Source organism: Cololabis saira, chromosome 9 (assembly GCF_033807715.1).
Source record: "Cololabis saira isolate AMF1-May2022 chromosome 9, fColSai1.1, whole genome shotgun sequence".
Lineage (NCBI taxonomy): Eukaryota > Metazoa > Chordata > Actinopteri > Beloniformes > Belonidae > Cololabis > Cololabis saira.
The window spans coordinates 31,009,674-31,023,715 of record NC_084595.1 but is presented as its reverse complement, the minus strand read 5'-3'; the positions used below and the strand labels follow the sequence as shown (position 1 = coordinate 31,023,715).

Sequence of the window (14,042 nt, the reverse complement as noted above, 5' to 3'; positions counted from 1 at the left end):
TTCCTGTTTTTGTTCCTCTCTTGTCACCATACTCTCTTGTCTCCAACAAATAGAGGCTGCACCCATACATGCTATTAGCTGGCCATGGATATATCATAAAAATGCAATAAAAAAGAGACAAAAAGTCAATAAATGACAAACTCTGCATATTTTGCTGCTGCACATACTTGAGGAATACTTTGTCCATGATATTACCCTCTGCAATAGTCTGACTTTTGGCTGACACTCATGAATTATATTTATTATTAAAATATATTTCTCCTCTTATCCTGGTCTTATCTGTGATTCTGTAGTCTCAATCATTGTGTCAGTCTCATCTCTTTCATTCTCAGTATCATTCCATGTTTGCCACTGCCTTTATTCTCCAGAGCAAATGGATGAATCTACTCTTCATAGAGTTAAATGTATGTTCAGCAAACACTAATTATCTCAACGTTAGCTTATAAGATGGATAATAAGACATTATACATGGGAGTTCTCATTCCATCATCCTGCTGATTCTTCTATTCATTTTCATTCCTTCTTTAATGTGCTGTCTCTCTTGAGCCTGTTATGTGTGGCATCTTCTCCTTTGACCAACTTTTTTTTCTATTCATCACCAACATTAACAAGGATTTTCCTTGACTGCCTCTGTCCTCACCAGACATTCAGGGCCAAATATGTAATACAGAAGCTGATGTGCACCATTTCTGTGTTAATAACATCACCCAAAAAGGAGGCTCAAAACTCCGACTGAAGTCATACATCAGCCACCCACTTAATACATAGCAGTTTATCCTCATAGCACCAAAGCAGCCCTGAGCAGTCAGGACATGGACAAAGAAGACCTGAGGGTTACCTGGAGTGTCTGGTGTTGAGACATTGGAAATAGCTCTGAGTCTTGTAGGTAGCAGGGGGAGATGCTTCTGAACTGGGCTTGCCTACAGATTCCAGCAGATTGGTATGTGGGCAATTTGGAAGCTACTGTATGTAAATACCTCAGACTCCACCATGTTCTTTAAGCCCTTCCTAAACAATTGTTGTTTTTGCAAAGGTCCACAGCTGTGTTCCCAGGTCAAGCCGTTATAGGTAAGTGCTGCTACCTTAGTAGAAGGGCTCACTGGTTTCCAAAAACGTTTTAAGTTTGTAGCAAGTGTGGAAAAAAGAGAAAAGGTAGACTGTTAATTTTTAACAAGGTCACTAGCGATGGCCACACCATATTTTAACAGTTTTCCACTTAAACCGATGGGGGTATAACCATGGATCAATCTTTGTACTGTAAGATTTGGCACATAGAGGATGGAAATGTCTCCAGTTGCAGAATCCTTCCTTTTTCTATTTGTTTTCATTATTCTTTTGGCCCACTGCATATTATGAATCTTGCTTACAGTGACTGTTGGTGGCAACAAGTAATAAAAACCATGTTTTAATATTGTCAGCCTGATTTCATCATTCTTGTTCTACCAAGAGAGGAGAATGAGAAAAGTGCTTTTTATTGCAATTGCAACCGACATTAATGCAGACAAGTTGAAACTTGTTTGACTGGCAGACATTATTGCTTACATCGGTTACAAAGGACTTGCATGAAGCCGAGACTTTTATGAGCAAGAATTATATACTTTGAAATATTTAGATTTGTATTGAAATAAAACTAAAAAGAGATTTTTATTTACTGATGATATTGAAGGTTATGAAACATTTTGTCAAATATTACTAATTAAACTTTTATTAAAACTTCTGTTTGCAGAGCGCATGAACATGTAATGGAAAGTTTGAAGCTAATTTTGACTGCAGTGAATGAATCTGCAATGTGATACGTGTAAATTACCTTAAAGGTATAGTCTGTAATCTTATTCAAAAACATTTATTGTTATACTGGGTGAAATGGTCCTTCCATCCTGAGAGTAGCCAGTGAATAATGTGTTCAGAAAAAGGAAAGAAAAAAATCTGACCTCTCTGACAGCTTTAATCCTGTAAAAACTCTGACCAATCTGTTTTTTGCGGTCCGAATGGCACGGATTGGTCAGAGGACCAGAGGATTGGCAGGGGGGAAAGAACCAGATGCCAGAATCAGATGCCTTCATTTTAAGTCCCGTCCACGCCCTCCTCTGTCCCATGCGCCCTCCACTTCCCACGGGTCCTCCTCGGTTCAGAGTGTCCCAGTGTAACCCCCCCCCCTCCCCCCGCTCCTCCAGACGACTGGCAACCGCGGCCTGACATCGGAGGGCCCCCGCCGCTCCCGGCTTCACCGCCGGCTCGCGGTCGGGCGGTCACGTCGAATGTAACGGCTCGCCGTGCTAAAAAGGCTAAAATAAGAAAGCCAAAGTGCGATTCTGCAGCGCAGGTTGTCCGCTACTGGGGGATGAAGGCGTCTCCATCCCGGCGAGGGCGTAGAGCGCCGGTGCGGCTGGCGGTGCGGCTGGCGGTGCGGCTGGCGGTGCGGCTGGCGGTGCGGCTGGCGGTGCAGGCTCTGTTGCCACGGCTACGCCGTAGGGCTATGCCGTAGCCTATGGCGTAGGGTACGCGGCGACGTGCACCATTCTGCGTTGGGGTAACGCGGAACCATAAATCAGCCTTCAGTGTGTGCTCTGTGTGCTGTTCTGAACACTTCTCTGTTGTGCTCATTTTGCTGGGACGTCGGATCCCTCCGCCGAGACACAACTTTTGCGGTATGCGTTCATTGTTGTCTAAAAATGATGCGCAGTGCCCACCCAATCAGAAACAGTACAGATATTCTGTGATATTTTTTTATATTTATAAAAAAATAAAATTATAAAAAAATAAAGGGCAGGATGCACGTTTGGGTGGGCACAGCCCACCCCTGCCCCCCCCCCCCCTAAAACCGGCCTCGCTTACAGGTGAATGAGACATGGGGTAGTTTTGTTGAAAATGTGCTGTCCAAAATGTCCTGGAAAACTTGACTCCTGCAAATGCGCGTTCCCCAAAGTTTGTGGGGGCGTGGGTTTGGACGGAGCGCTGACGGGAGGGGGAGGAGAGGGTGGGGCGGAGGAGGAGCCACTTTCAAATCTTGCTAGCTCTCCAAAATCAAGGACTATACCTTTAATGTCCCGAATATTTTCTTTCTGAATTTCTGAAAGCTATGACAATTCAGTTAGTTAAAAATGTGATACCATGTTCTTTTTGCATTTTGCCTGATATTAGATAATAAATAAATAATAATAAGTTACATTTTGGAACAACCGAGGTAAAATTCAACCTAGTTAACTATGGTATTCCACTCGAACAGTAAATGTGAAACAACTTCTCTTACTAAAACAAAAGAGTATATAAAGAAGTCCCCCTGGCGGGTAAAGAGAGCTCACCCGGTGGGGCATTTCACCTCTTATCCAAAACACTTTCCTGTTATAGCAAAAGCATCAATGGTCGTCAGTCCCCACCTCTCCAAACTCATGCACTTTTATTCTTTACTTTTGGCTGACCCTGGCCTCTTCATTCTTGGTTTTCCATTTGTTTACCTTTTTAGTCTACTAGATTTTACTCCCCCATTTACAGTATCCTGTTATGCCTTCAACTTGTTATTTCTCTACCGGTTAACTGTTGCAGTTGCACCCACCTGTGTCATCTCACCTACTCCAGTACTGTTAAGGCTATGTGCCAAAAGGAGTCCAGTCATGGGTATAGTGAAACAGTCTGTGAATGAGTACTGTTCCAGTTTAAAACTGATGTGCTCTTACTGGAAATGACGTTGGCAACTTTCCCCATTATGGGAGATTAAAGTTGTGCCACCCTCCTCTTTTTTGACCAATTCCCCCACCACTTACTTGGTTGGGTATTTGGAATGTACTATGTGATGACAAAATCGTCACACACACATACCCTCAAAATAGTTAGTGTAAGGAGAGATATGTGCCCAGGCCTACATACTATCTGGAGCATCATAGTTTCCACTGCTAGACTCCATTTCCCATGCAGACATCTTTTTTGGACTTGGCTCTGGAGTTCGGCCAAACACTTTGCATCTACTGTACTGCTGAGGAACTTCACCTCCAGAATAATTTATAACCCTTGCCCCTTTAACTTGCAGCCTTCATCTCAGAGCATGACCTAGTGAGACCAGAGCCAGAGTTGGCTCTTGTGCATGCAACGCCACAGCCCCCTACATCCGTTTCTGTCCGCACTGATCCCTACATCAAAAGATGCCTCCCCCTGTCCATCCCCTCTGTTCTTCCATTGCCCCAACCCTGACACTTATCACTGTCTCAGGTGATGCCCCGCTAGAATCCATCCCAAAAGGCAGTAAATATCCTTGTACACTTGTCTTCAGTTCTTCGTTTGATGGATGCCAGAAAGAAATCATCAATTGGGGCTGACAAATCTATATCAGGACCACGACTTTGAAGCAAAGCATGGCTGGAGAGTTTTTCCCTTCCACTTTTGTCAACTTTAAATCTTGCCTCTAGTGCCCTGAGCGCACTTTTCTGGTCTAGTTGGTTTTTGCAGCATCTTCCCCACTCCTTTAAATTAGCTTGCCTGGCTTTCTGGCTGCCCTTCAGAAATGTCTAGCATGACTGTATGACCTCTGCATCCCTGCCAGGATCTGTATCAGATGTCGTCCTGGCTCTTTTGTCATCTCAAATTGTTATTGCTGTTCTCATATAGTTTATATTTTCTGCTTGCCATGATCTGTTTGGTAACGCAGTGTTTTTCCTTGGCCCTGCACTGAGGTTTGACCCTCTTATTTGGTTTTATATTTACTGTCTTAACTGAGGGTTAGAGTTTAACACAGCACTGACACCTGTGTGACATAAGAGGTAACATGGCTTTTATGCATCATTGCGATGATGTAAACGAATCTAGTTAAACCTGGAACTGAAGGTTAGGTTCATGTCTGTTGCTGTGTCTTGTTCAACTTCTACTTTATTTGTGCCCTCAAAGGGGCAATTGATTTTGCAGCAAAAGGAATATTAAAAAAAAAAAAAAAAAAAACATGCAACACTCATAAAAACCACACTATAAAATGCATGAGCACGTAAAAACACAAAGGCGCATGAAACCACCCGGACACAGAGAATCTAAAGATCAACAAAGGTCAACCTTGCATGAAAGACATAAATGGTCAACTGGTCTGGATTTAAAATCAAAGTGGCTGCGGGGATAAAGGAGTATTACATCTACTACTCCTCAGTCCCGGGAACCTGAACCTTGGGCCAGAAGGCAAGGAATTAAACTCATTTAACAGCAGGTAGGCAGCATCTAAGAGGGTGCTTCAAGCCTTTGACCTAGATGGATCTGTCCTCCATGTTCCTATCAGGTTGTTTTGTCCATCTAGCCCTCCATCCATTACCTATACTCACTTAATCCAGTGCAGGGTCATAAGGTTCTCTTGGAGCCTTTCCCAATGCACTATGGGCAACAGGCAGGGGTATACCCTGGACAGGTTGCAAGTCTTCATCTTGTTATTTCCTTATATATTTAATTTAAAACTGTCCCTTAAAGTGTCACAGCATGTAAGGAATTAGTACCTAAGCACAACCCTTCCTAACTTGATTAAATGGTCAAGATAAAAATCATCACGTTAGGTCAGCATCATGCGCATTACTGATGACATGATCCTATTATTTATTACAGTAAATATATTTTGATGGAAGAGAAATCAATTTTATATGAAAAACAATTAATTTCATGTAGACTGCACTCCAAAGAGTAAACACTTGACATTGCAGCATACTTAGTTTCCAGCCAGTTCAGCAGTGACTCAGCTGAATCTGTGAAGCCGCAGTCGTGTTCAACTTCAAGTGCAGCTGCAGTTTAAACCCGGACATTTTCCAGTTTAGGTAGAAATGTTAAAGGACAGCTACTTTAGCCAAATGTTAACCGGTAGAGCCATTACCCCAGCGTGTCTTCTGTCATCATATAACGCCTTCAGCTCGACTGTTTACCACCTGCTCCACGTTCCTAATTAACCCACCTGCAGCCACTCACCTCATTATTCCCCGGGGGATTTAATCAGCTTGATTTCTGCCCCACTTTGCTAGATCTTTGCAACTGTTTTCCCATTCCCTCTCAGCTACAAGGTCTTTTCATTCTGTCTTGCTTCACTGTATGGATTTATTCATTTTATTTTATTTTCATGTAAACAACTGAAAATGTGTACCTGACGGGGCACACTGTCAGTTCAGTTACTCGGTGTGCTGTTGGTCAAAGCACATAAAACCTTCAAATATCTGAATCCTCTATCACCTCTGCCATGAAATCTCAAAGAAAAGACGCAAAGCACCACAGAGGGTGAGAGAAACACAAGAACGCTCTGTCCCATCTATTATAGATGACCTTCTCTAAACACAACACGCCAGTTCACATAAAACTTGACAAGATTTTCAGACAAAAACTGACTGAACTCAAGGACAAAACCCCTTGTAACAGAAACTGTGCAGCATTGCATTCTTGGGCCAGTACAACAAGTTACATAGGAGAAATTAAACGGCTCCATGAACGCACGGCACAACCCAGGTGGACCACTAACCCTCAGGTCATGGATTAGTGGCCCGTCAATATCTCAAGAATTAGGGTCACGCATTCGAGGACAGTAATGGACATTCTGTACAAAGAAGTCAAATGGTTTGATAGAAGAGGGAAAGTACTACTACTACTACTGTCATTTAGCAGACGCTTTTATCCAAAGCGACTTACATCTGAGAGAACACAAGCGTGAAATCACATAGGAGGGTACAGTATGGAGTGCTGGTCAGACTGTTGTGAGTCCAGTTGGACACAGGCAAAGTAAACAGGAAAAACTAACATCAAACAGAAAATGGTGCCTGTATTTTGCAGACCATTAGGTGCATTATCAATGAACGGGTCAATTTTCATATATAAATTGCACCGGGTTATAAGGCGCATGATAAAACATATAAAGTGAAACAAAACGGTCAGCTAAGTTGAACTTTATTCAATTCATTCACAATAACTCAGAATATTGTTAAATTGTAACAAATACAGTAAAATACATTCACATTTTAAATCATTCGTCTTCCACAAATCCACGAATAAAAGTGGAGGAGATAAGCGTCGTACTACCTCCAGTTCTCTGATTGGTTCGTCGTTGCCAGTGATGGCACCTGAAGTTAGTGTGAGGTTGGAACAATGTTGTATTCCAACATTTGATTATAATTGGATGATATAGATTTGAAAATTGGGTTTACTCTAAAAACCTAACGTTGGCTAATTATAGTAAGGTAACATGGACTAGATGTTGGATGATGGTTGCTTGCCAGCACTACATAATTGGTTATCTAAAGTTATCTGACGTTGCAACCCATATCCAAGCAAGGACCGACTTTAGCAGCTTCATAATGTCTCACTAAAACATTTTGACAGATTTTTCAGCGGCGTGTATCACATAAAATTGGTCGGAGGTCAGCAATCACAACAAAATCATACATAAGGCACACCTGATTACACACTGCCGATGTTTGAGAAAAATTAAGGATTTTAAGTGCGCCTTAAGTGCGGAAAATATGGTATTTCTGCCCAGGCTGTTTCACTGTTTTCAACCCCCGGATTTATGTGACCAAAACAAATTGTATGTTAAAGAGGTACACAATCTACAGCTAACCAAAATACTTCTTATGGGTCAGGGATTTACATATGACTTGAATGGCGAGAAGAGAAATTTCATGAAGAATTAAAATAGCCTATAAGTATGATTTAAGAATCAAGAGAGAGTAATAGAAACATGGAGTTGAAAAGAGGGGAAGGAAAAAACTCAATATACTATTCATAACCATGTCTGCCTTCGTATCTGTCGTTTCCCTACAAGATGTCTGACTCTTTCTTCTTTACAGACAGGCAATCAGCTTTTATCAGAGCCAAACTTCTTACACCTCAAGTAGATGTACAGATCTAACAAATATATATAGTTGATGTCAGTTTGATTTACATCGTCAGAAACGCAACCACCAAACCACGGGATAAAAACCCATATCAAGCCAAATAAATCAAGTGATGCCTGTTGTTCAGCATATATCCAAATATTGTTTGACAATTTAGCTTTTTCTAGAATAGTTTTAACAATCTACAGATTTAAAATTCAGGGTCTCAACATTACAAATGATCAAAAACTGCAAATGATTGTACTAATGAACTAAGAGACACAAAACGTCACAAGTACTGAATAACAATAAGTCTGAAGACTTATTTATATATATATGTATGTATGTATATATATATACATATATGTATGTATATGTGTATGTACTGTAAGTAATGTGTATGTATGTCTATATATGTATGTATGTATGTGTGTGTGTGTGTGTGTGTGTGTGTGTGTGTGTGTGTGTGTGTGTGTGTGTGTGTGTGTGTGTGTGTGTGTGTGTATGTATGGCCTTCTCTTCACATTTCTTCATTGGAACTGTTTCAACATACATCCCAGTGGGAGGTTGTTACCAGGGATACGGTAAAGGCTAAAGCACAGCATGTAGATAACTGTTGCTGCTACATTTTCCCTGATTTTTCATTAACTGGTCATAAAAAAGGGGACTATGTTGCAAACTACATAATATGGCCTCAAACCTTCTCAACAGAGGTACTAACTAGAAAGAAATACAAATGCAGAGAAAACATAACAAACAAATTGGATGGAACATTGAGTTGCTAAAATAAAACTGCATTATTTTCAACCTTTTCAGTGTTTTAAAATTGAAAAACAGATGTTTTTCTTAATGTTTTTTTGTTATTCTAAATCAGATTTCACAAGTACCATGTACTACTTTGCTTAACCCTCCTGTTAGCCTTGTATACAGCCTTGTGCTTCTCCACCTCCATGACATGAGGTGCTGCTTTCACATTGAATGCCAATCATAGCTTTACAAACATGCAACTAAACTGGTATGTATGACTACTTGGAGGGGGGGTAGTATTCATTTATGGGATTAAATCAGCATTTTATTTCAGTTCAGGCATTTTACTGGCTTCCTGTCCAATTTAGGATTGACTTAAGGATTTTATTTTCGGGTTTGGTTTTAAGGTTTTGAATGGGTTAGTGCCAACTCATTTGTCCGAAGAACTTCATTAGTGGGCAAATGTGCTTTGTTAGTGGCTGTCCCCTTCTCTAGAACGTCTTTACACTTTCAAATAAGACTAATTTAGTTCTCTAGACAGAAAAATCCCAACCATTAGAGCCATGAACAGTATTATGATATTTTCCTCTTGTCTACAACATGATGAGTACCACAGAAAGTAAGCAAAAGCCTATCCCAGCTATCTGAGAGTAGACAGGTATCTCGTCTGCCACAAACCTTGTTCGCCAACATGTGTATATTCAATTATATTTTACATTACTTAATATATATTTCATTTTTCCACACACAAAAAGACCTCCCAGTTCAAGTGGGGAGTACCCGGGCCTTTGTCTGCTCGCCCTGTGCATGCGTGGGTTTACATACACAGAACAAACACTGCAAATTGGGTTAACTGGGGATTCTGTGTGAGTATGTATAGTTGTTTTTCTTTGTGTATTAATCTTTTATGTACTCAGGACATAAAAGGTATGCATCCAGTGCAGGATATACTCTCACCCCATGGAAGCTGGGATAGACTCGATCTTCTTGCAACTTAATTTTAAATCCAAAGTATAGAAACGTTTTGCACACCGGTTCTGCAGAAAGGTGCGTCGGAGGAGGAAAGCCGCAGCCAATTTTAAAAAAGAATGCCTTGAGAAAAGATGCCTTGAGAAAGGTCGATGACCGAAACGTTGGCCCAATAAATACTGTAGTTTGGTGAGAAGAACGTGTGCGGGAGTTTTCTTTTTTAAAACTTAATTTTAAATAAAAGTTGTCACCAGCAGACATAAGGTATAACTCGCAAGGCCTGTAAACAGTATTTCTTTTTCTGACTTTTCTTTTTTTTTACTTTGTAAGACACAGCAGGGTGCAGCATGGAATCAAGTGAACATCTTTAGCCGACATGAAGCTGGCTGTGATCTCTGAACACACTACATATTTCCCTATGGAGACTGATCATGTAACAGCTTAATGACTGATGGGGATGTATTTTCTTATTTTCATCTGTAGCACACATAGATTTCTCAAAACGCTCTTCTTTATGAAGAAGTAGCCATTACCCCCAACTCTGTGTTCTGTATGGTATCCAGAGTAATACTGGTTTCATGTCAGGCGGTTAATTGCATTTGCCTACTATCAAAGGTGCAAAACCCTGCCTGAGTAGAAAGCAAGAATGAAAGCCAAAAGGGCTTTGTGCTCCAACACAGATGTAAAAGCCACCGGGCATGCATGAGATCAAAGCAGTGCTGTTTTCAAACTAAGGAAGCATTATTTTCATAAGTGTCCTTCTAAATTCATTAAGATTTTTTTTAAATCATTCTCTGTAAAGAAAAAAGTGGTTGCTGTGAGATTTCAGGGTCAGTCAATGCTGGAATTCAGCGAGGTACAAATAGCACTTTCCTCTTAAGCATTCAAGTTAAAGGAAATCTGACTTTCCCTGGTGGATGTCCTCAAGAGAGATCCATCAGGAGTGAACCCACTGAACTGGACTTGTAAATCAGAGAGGAGTCCTCATCTCAATTATATTAAGCTACATATGTACCGGTAGCTGCTCCCAGGGCGCGTGCAGACAGTCATATATATAGTATAGCTGTAGTGCTTAGACAAGATGGGATATTGTTCACAATTCTGGCACTGTGTGTTTTTGATTAACTTCAAATGTTGGCTACTGTATGTATCACAGGTTGGACCCCCCTGTTGCCTTCAGTACAACTCAGGTAGGCTTCAGCATTGAAACAAGGGCCTCAGTGATCCAAGAAAATGTCCCCCACAAGATCACACCACCAGCAGCAGCCTGAAGCCTTGATACAAGGCAGGATAGATCCATGCTTTCATGCTTTTTATGACAATTTAATATGAAATCGAGACTCATCGGACCAGGCAGCATGTTTCCAATCTTCCATTGTCCACGTGAGCCTGTGTGGATTGTAGAATCAGGTTTGTGTTATTCGCTGACACGAGTGGCACTCACTGAGGTCTTCTGCTGCTGTACTCCATGTGCTTCAGGGTATTGTGTATTCAGAGATGGCATACCGCATACCTTGGTTGTGGTCTGTCCATCTCCCTCTGACCTTTGATGTCAACAAGGCCTTTTTATTCAGACAACTGCCACTCAATGGATGCTTTCTCTTTTTCAGACCATTCTCTGAAACTCATTAATTAATTCGCTAGAGCGTTGATGAAAATCTGAAGCCATGATGCATGGAAATCCCAGAAGTTTCTGGAATACTCACTTAAATCCCATTTTTTTCCACATTCTGATGCTCGGTTGGACATCTTCACCATGTCTACGTGCCTAAACGCAATAAATTGCTGCCATGTGATTGACTGATTAGCTATTTGTATTATCAAGTAATTGAACCTACATACATTATACTCTATATATACACACACACACACACACACGCTCTGAATAAAGTATAATTGTGACTCACTGACTTTATGAAGGGAGGAATAAAGTCAGAATAGCAAGTGAAAGGAGTACAAGAAGAACCAAAAGGAAAATGTATTGGATGTCTGATTTTTCCTTTTTCTTTTATGGATGCAAAAAAGTGGTGTTCATAAGGTTTGCAACATAAACCTGGTATCAGAGATAACAGAGAAATAAACTGAGACCAACAGAGTATGAGAAAATAAACTTGCCAGCAGTAATGGTGCCGCACAACCAGTGGTTGATTTAAAAACTGCTGTGTTCTGCTTTTTGTAGCTCTCCTCTGTCCTCTTTCCTGTCTGGATGAAAAGAATACAACACACACACACACACACACACACACACACGCACTTATACAATCGATATAGTTCATTGTTTTGATAAAACTAAAGTCAGGGCCTATACAATCTAATCAAAATCATAGATGGATGGATAAATAGACAGTCAGACAGACACACTCTCGTTAGTGGCCTGTTAGTGCATTCACAAATGCAGTTTGGTAATTTTAGTCCAAACAAAAAAATAATATTTCTAGTTCACATGAAACATCTTTATCCTACAACTATCCCAGTTTGTAAATGTCTTCAATTCGTCCAGAAAAGGCTTCTACTTGTGTGAAATTCCAAGAACATTTTATGTACCAAAGCCCTTTGAGGATTGTCTACAGTTTTCTGATGAAATCTGTAGAAAAACCAGTAAGGACCAGGGTTAAACTCTCAGTTAGCACCTCTCGAGGCTGTGTTGTGGATTCTCTAGTATGACTCCAAATGTGGGATTCTTCTTTTTCTCTGTCTCTTTAAAAAAAAAAAACCCATAGCTCAGTGTTTGCCTGCAGTATGTGCTGGTATTTAACTAAATCCATTCAGAATCAAATGTTCCTTCCGTCAGATAATTCTAAGAAAGGAAATTTCCCATCATGTTTTTCCATTGTCTAGAGCTGCTTCCTGTGATGAAGATAAGCAGGTTTCCGAATGGTTTCTTTTGTGTGTTGAATTTGTAGACAAGTGTATCATTGCACAACCACACCACAGTCTGCTACATCTTACTGCAGATTTAGTCTTAAATCCTATAAGCAGCAGTATTAAACAATTGTCTGGGTCTTCCAGACCTCAACTTGACCATTCAAGTTAATTACCATTATTAAATATATAATGACCTTAGGAAAGGGCTACTCTAAAAATAAAGGAGAAAAAATGAAGAAAAAGAAATCACTGCCTTCTTACATCTTTCTGAGTATGTATAATTCAGACGGCTGTAACACACTCTCCCTGGTGGTGCGGATAAAAATCTAAAGAATTAAAACTTAATGCAAGTTCCGTCTTTATGCCTAAAATATACATACATCATAGTGTCCTGGACCTAGGAACTTTACTGATTCTTTGTTAGGAAAAAAGTTGAACCAAAGCCACCCTTCCTGGATTTCTCTAGGAGTGCTTTATTAAAGTTTTCGTAGGCCATACCATGCTCGAACATGTTGTAGGACCCTGGACCTGGACAGAATGAACACTGGATCATCACCAATGATGTTTGTGAGGACCTACACCTTTTCAGATTTCTACTTTTTCAATTCTGTGACCATTTTTTAAAAGGCTCGACTCATAAATAACAGGTTTTAGTAGACAGTTTTGAATTTCACCGGAAGGCTTTTTGAAAGTTTTTTTCCTTAACTTTTTTATTCTTTGTAAACAAAGACTGGTATGGGCTACGAAACCTTGTCAACACATTTTTTTGCCTTCAGGATAACTTCCTATGTTGATTTTATCACTTATTTGCTTTTGTAAGAAATGTAGTCATTAAAAACAAGGGGTGCCCCAAAATAAGCACTCAAGCCTAATTAAAGGTTAAAAAAAAGAGGAACATCTGTGAACACAGGATGACAAGCACATACAACTGTGCACACAAAGAAAACATATCCTGACCTGGTGTGGAGTCTTCATTGTGCCTGAAAGTGAAATGCACTGCAGCAGTGCCAAATGGGTTTTTCTTCACTCCTGCGGTTCTCTTCAGCGACTCCAGAGCACAGCGCGGGTCATTATATGTACCAACAGGGGGCGACACTTCTTTCACAGGACCAAACCTCTAATCCAGAGAGATGCAGAGAGAAGTGAGAGGTAAAGGAGAGAGGGAAGAAACAGAGGTTAGGTGCATACAGAGTAGGGCTGCACGATTAATCGTTAAAAAATCGCGATCTCGATTCATGCTTGAACGCGATCTCATTTCCAAATGATGACGATTTAAAAAAAAAAAAAAAAATTTTTTTTTTTTTTTTTTAAAGATGTTTAAAGATGTTGTAGTCCTGTCATGGTCAACTATCATGTTGTCATGTTGTTTGTTATATTTTGTTAATGATTGTGGATTACATTTGGAGAAACATCTACCTTTCTCATCACCTGACACATATTGCACATAAATATTGTTAAAATTGTTATTGTTAAAATTATTTAAAGACAAGAGAGATGTTTATTGTTTTTATGTTCAATGTCAGCTGTTAAGACAAAAAGCAGCCAGAGGAATAATTTGTTGCCTCAGAACTACAGGATCTGTTACAAGTCCCCTTTCTGAAAGGGTGTTCAACTCAGGGAGGAACAAATATTGTTCAAAATTGTTATTAT

At 40.2% G+C, this 14,042-nt stretch overlaps 1 protein-coding gene across 1 annotated transcript in view; it reads right to left on the bottom strand.

Moving 5' to 3' along the window:
• The window catches only part of stpg2 (sperm-tail PG-rich repeat containing 2), a 71,149-nt gene that overhangs the window by 23,620 nt on the left and 33,487 nt on the right, over positions 1–14,042 (bottom strand). The window contains 2 exon segments of the mRNA XM_061730239.1: positions 12,831–12,920; positions 13,350–13,509. Coding sequence (XP_061586223.1) covers positions 12,831–12,920; positions 13,350–13,509 — 250 coding nt within the window.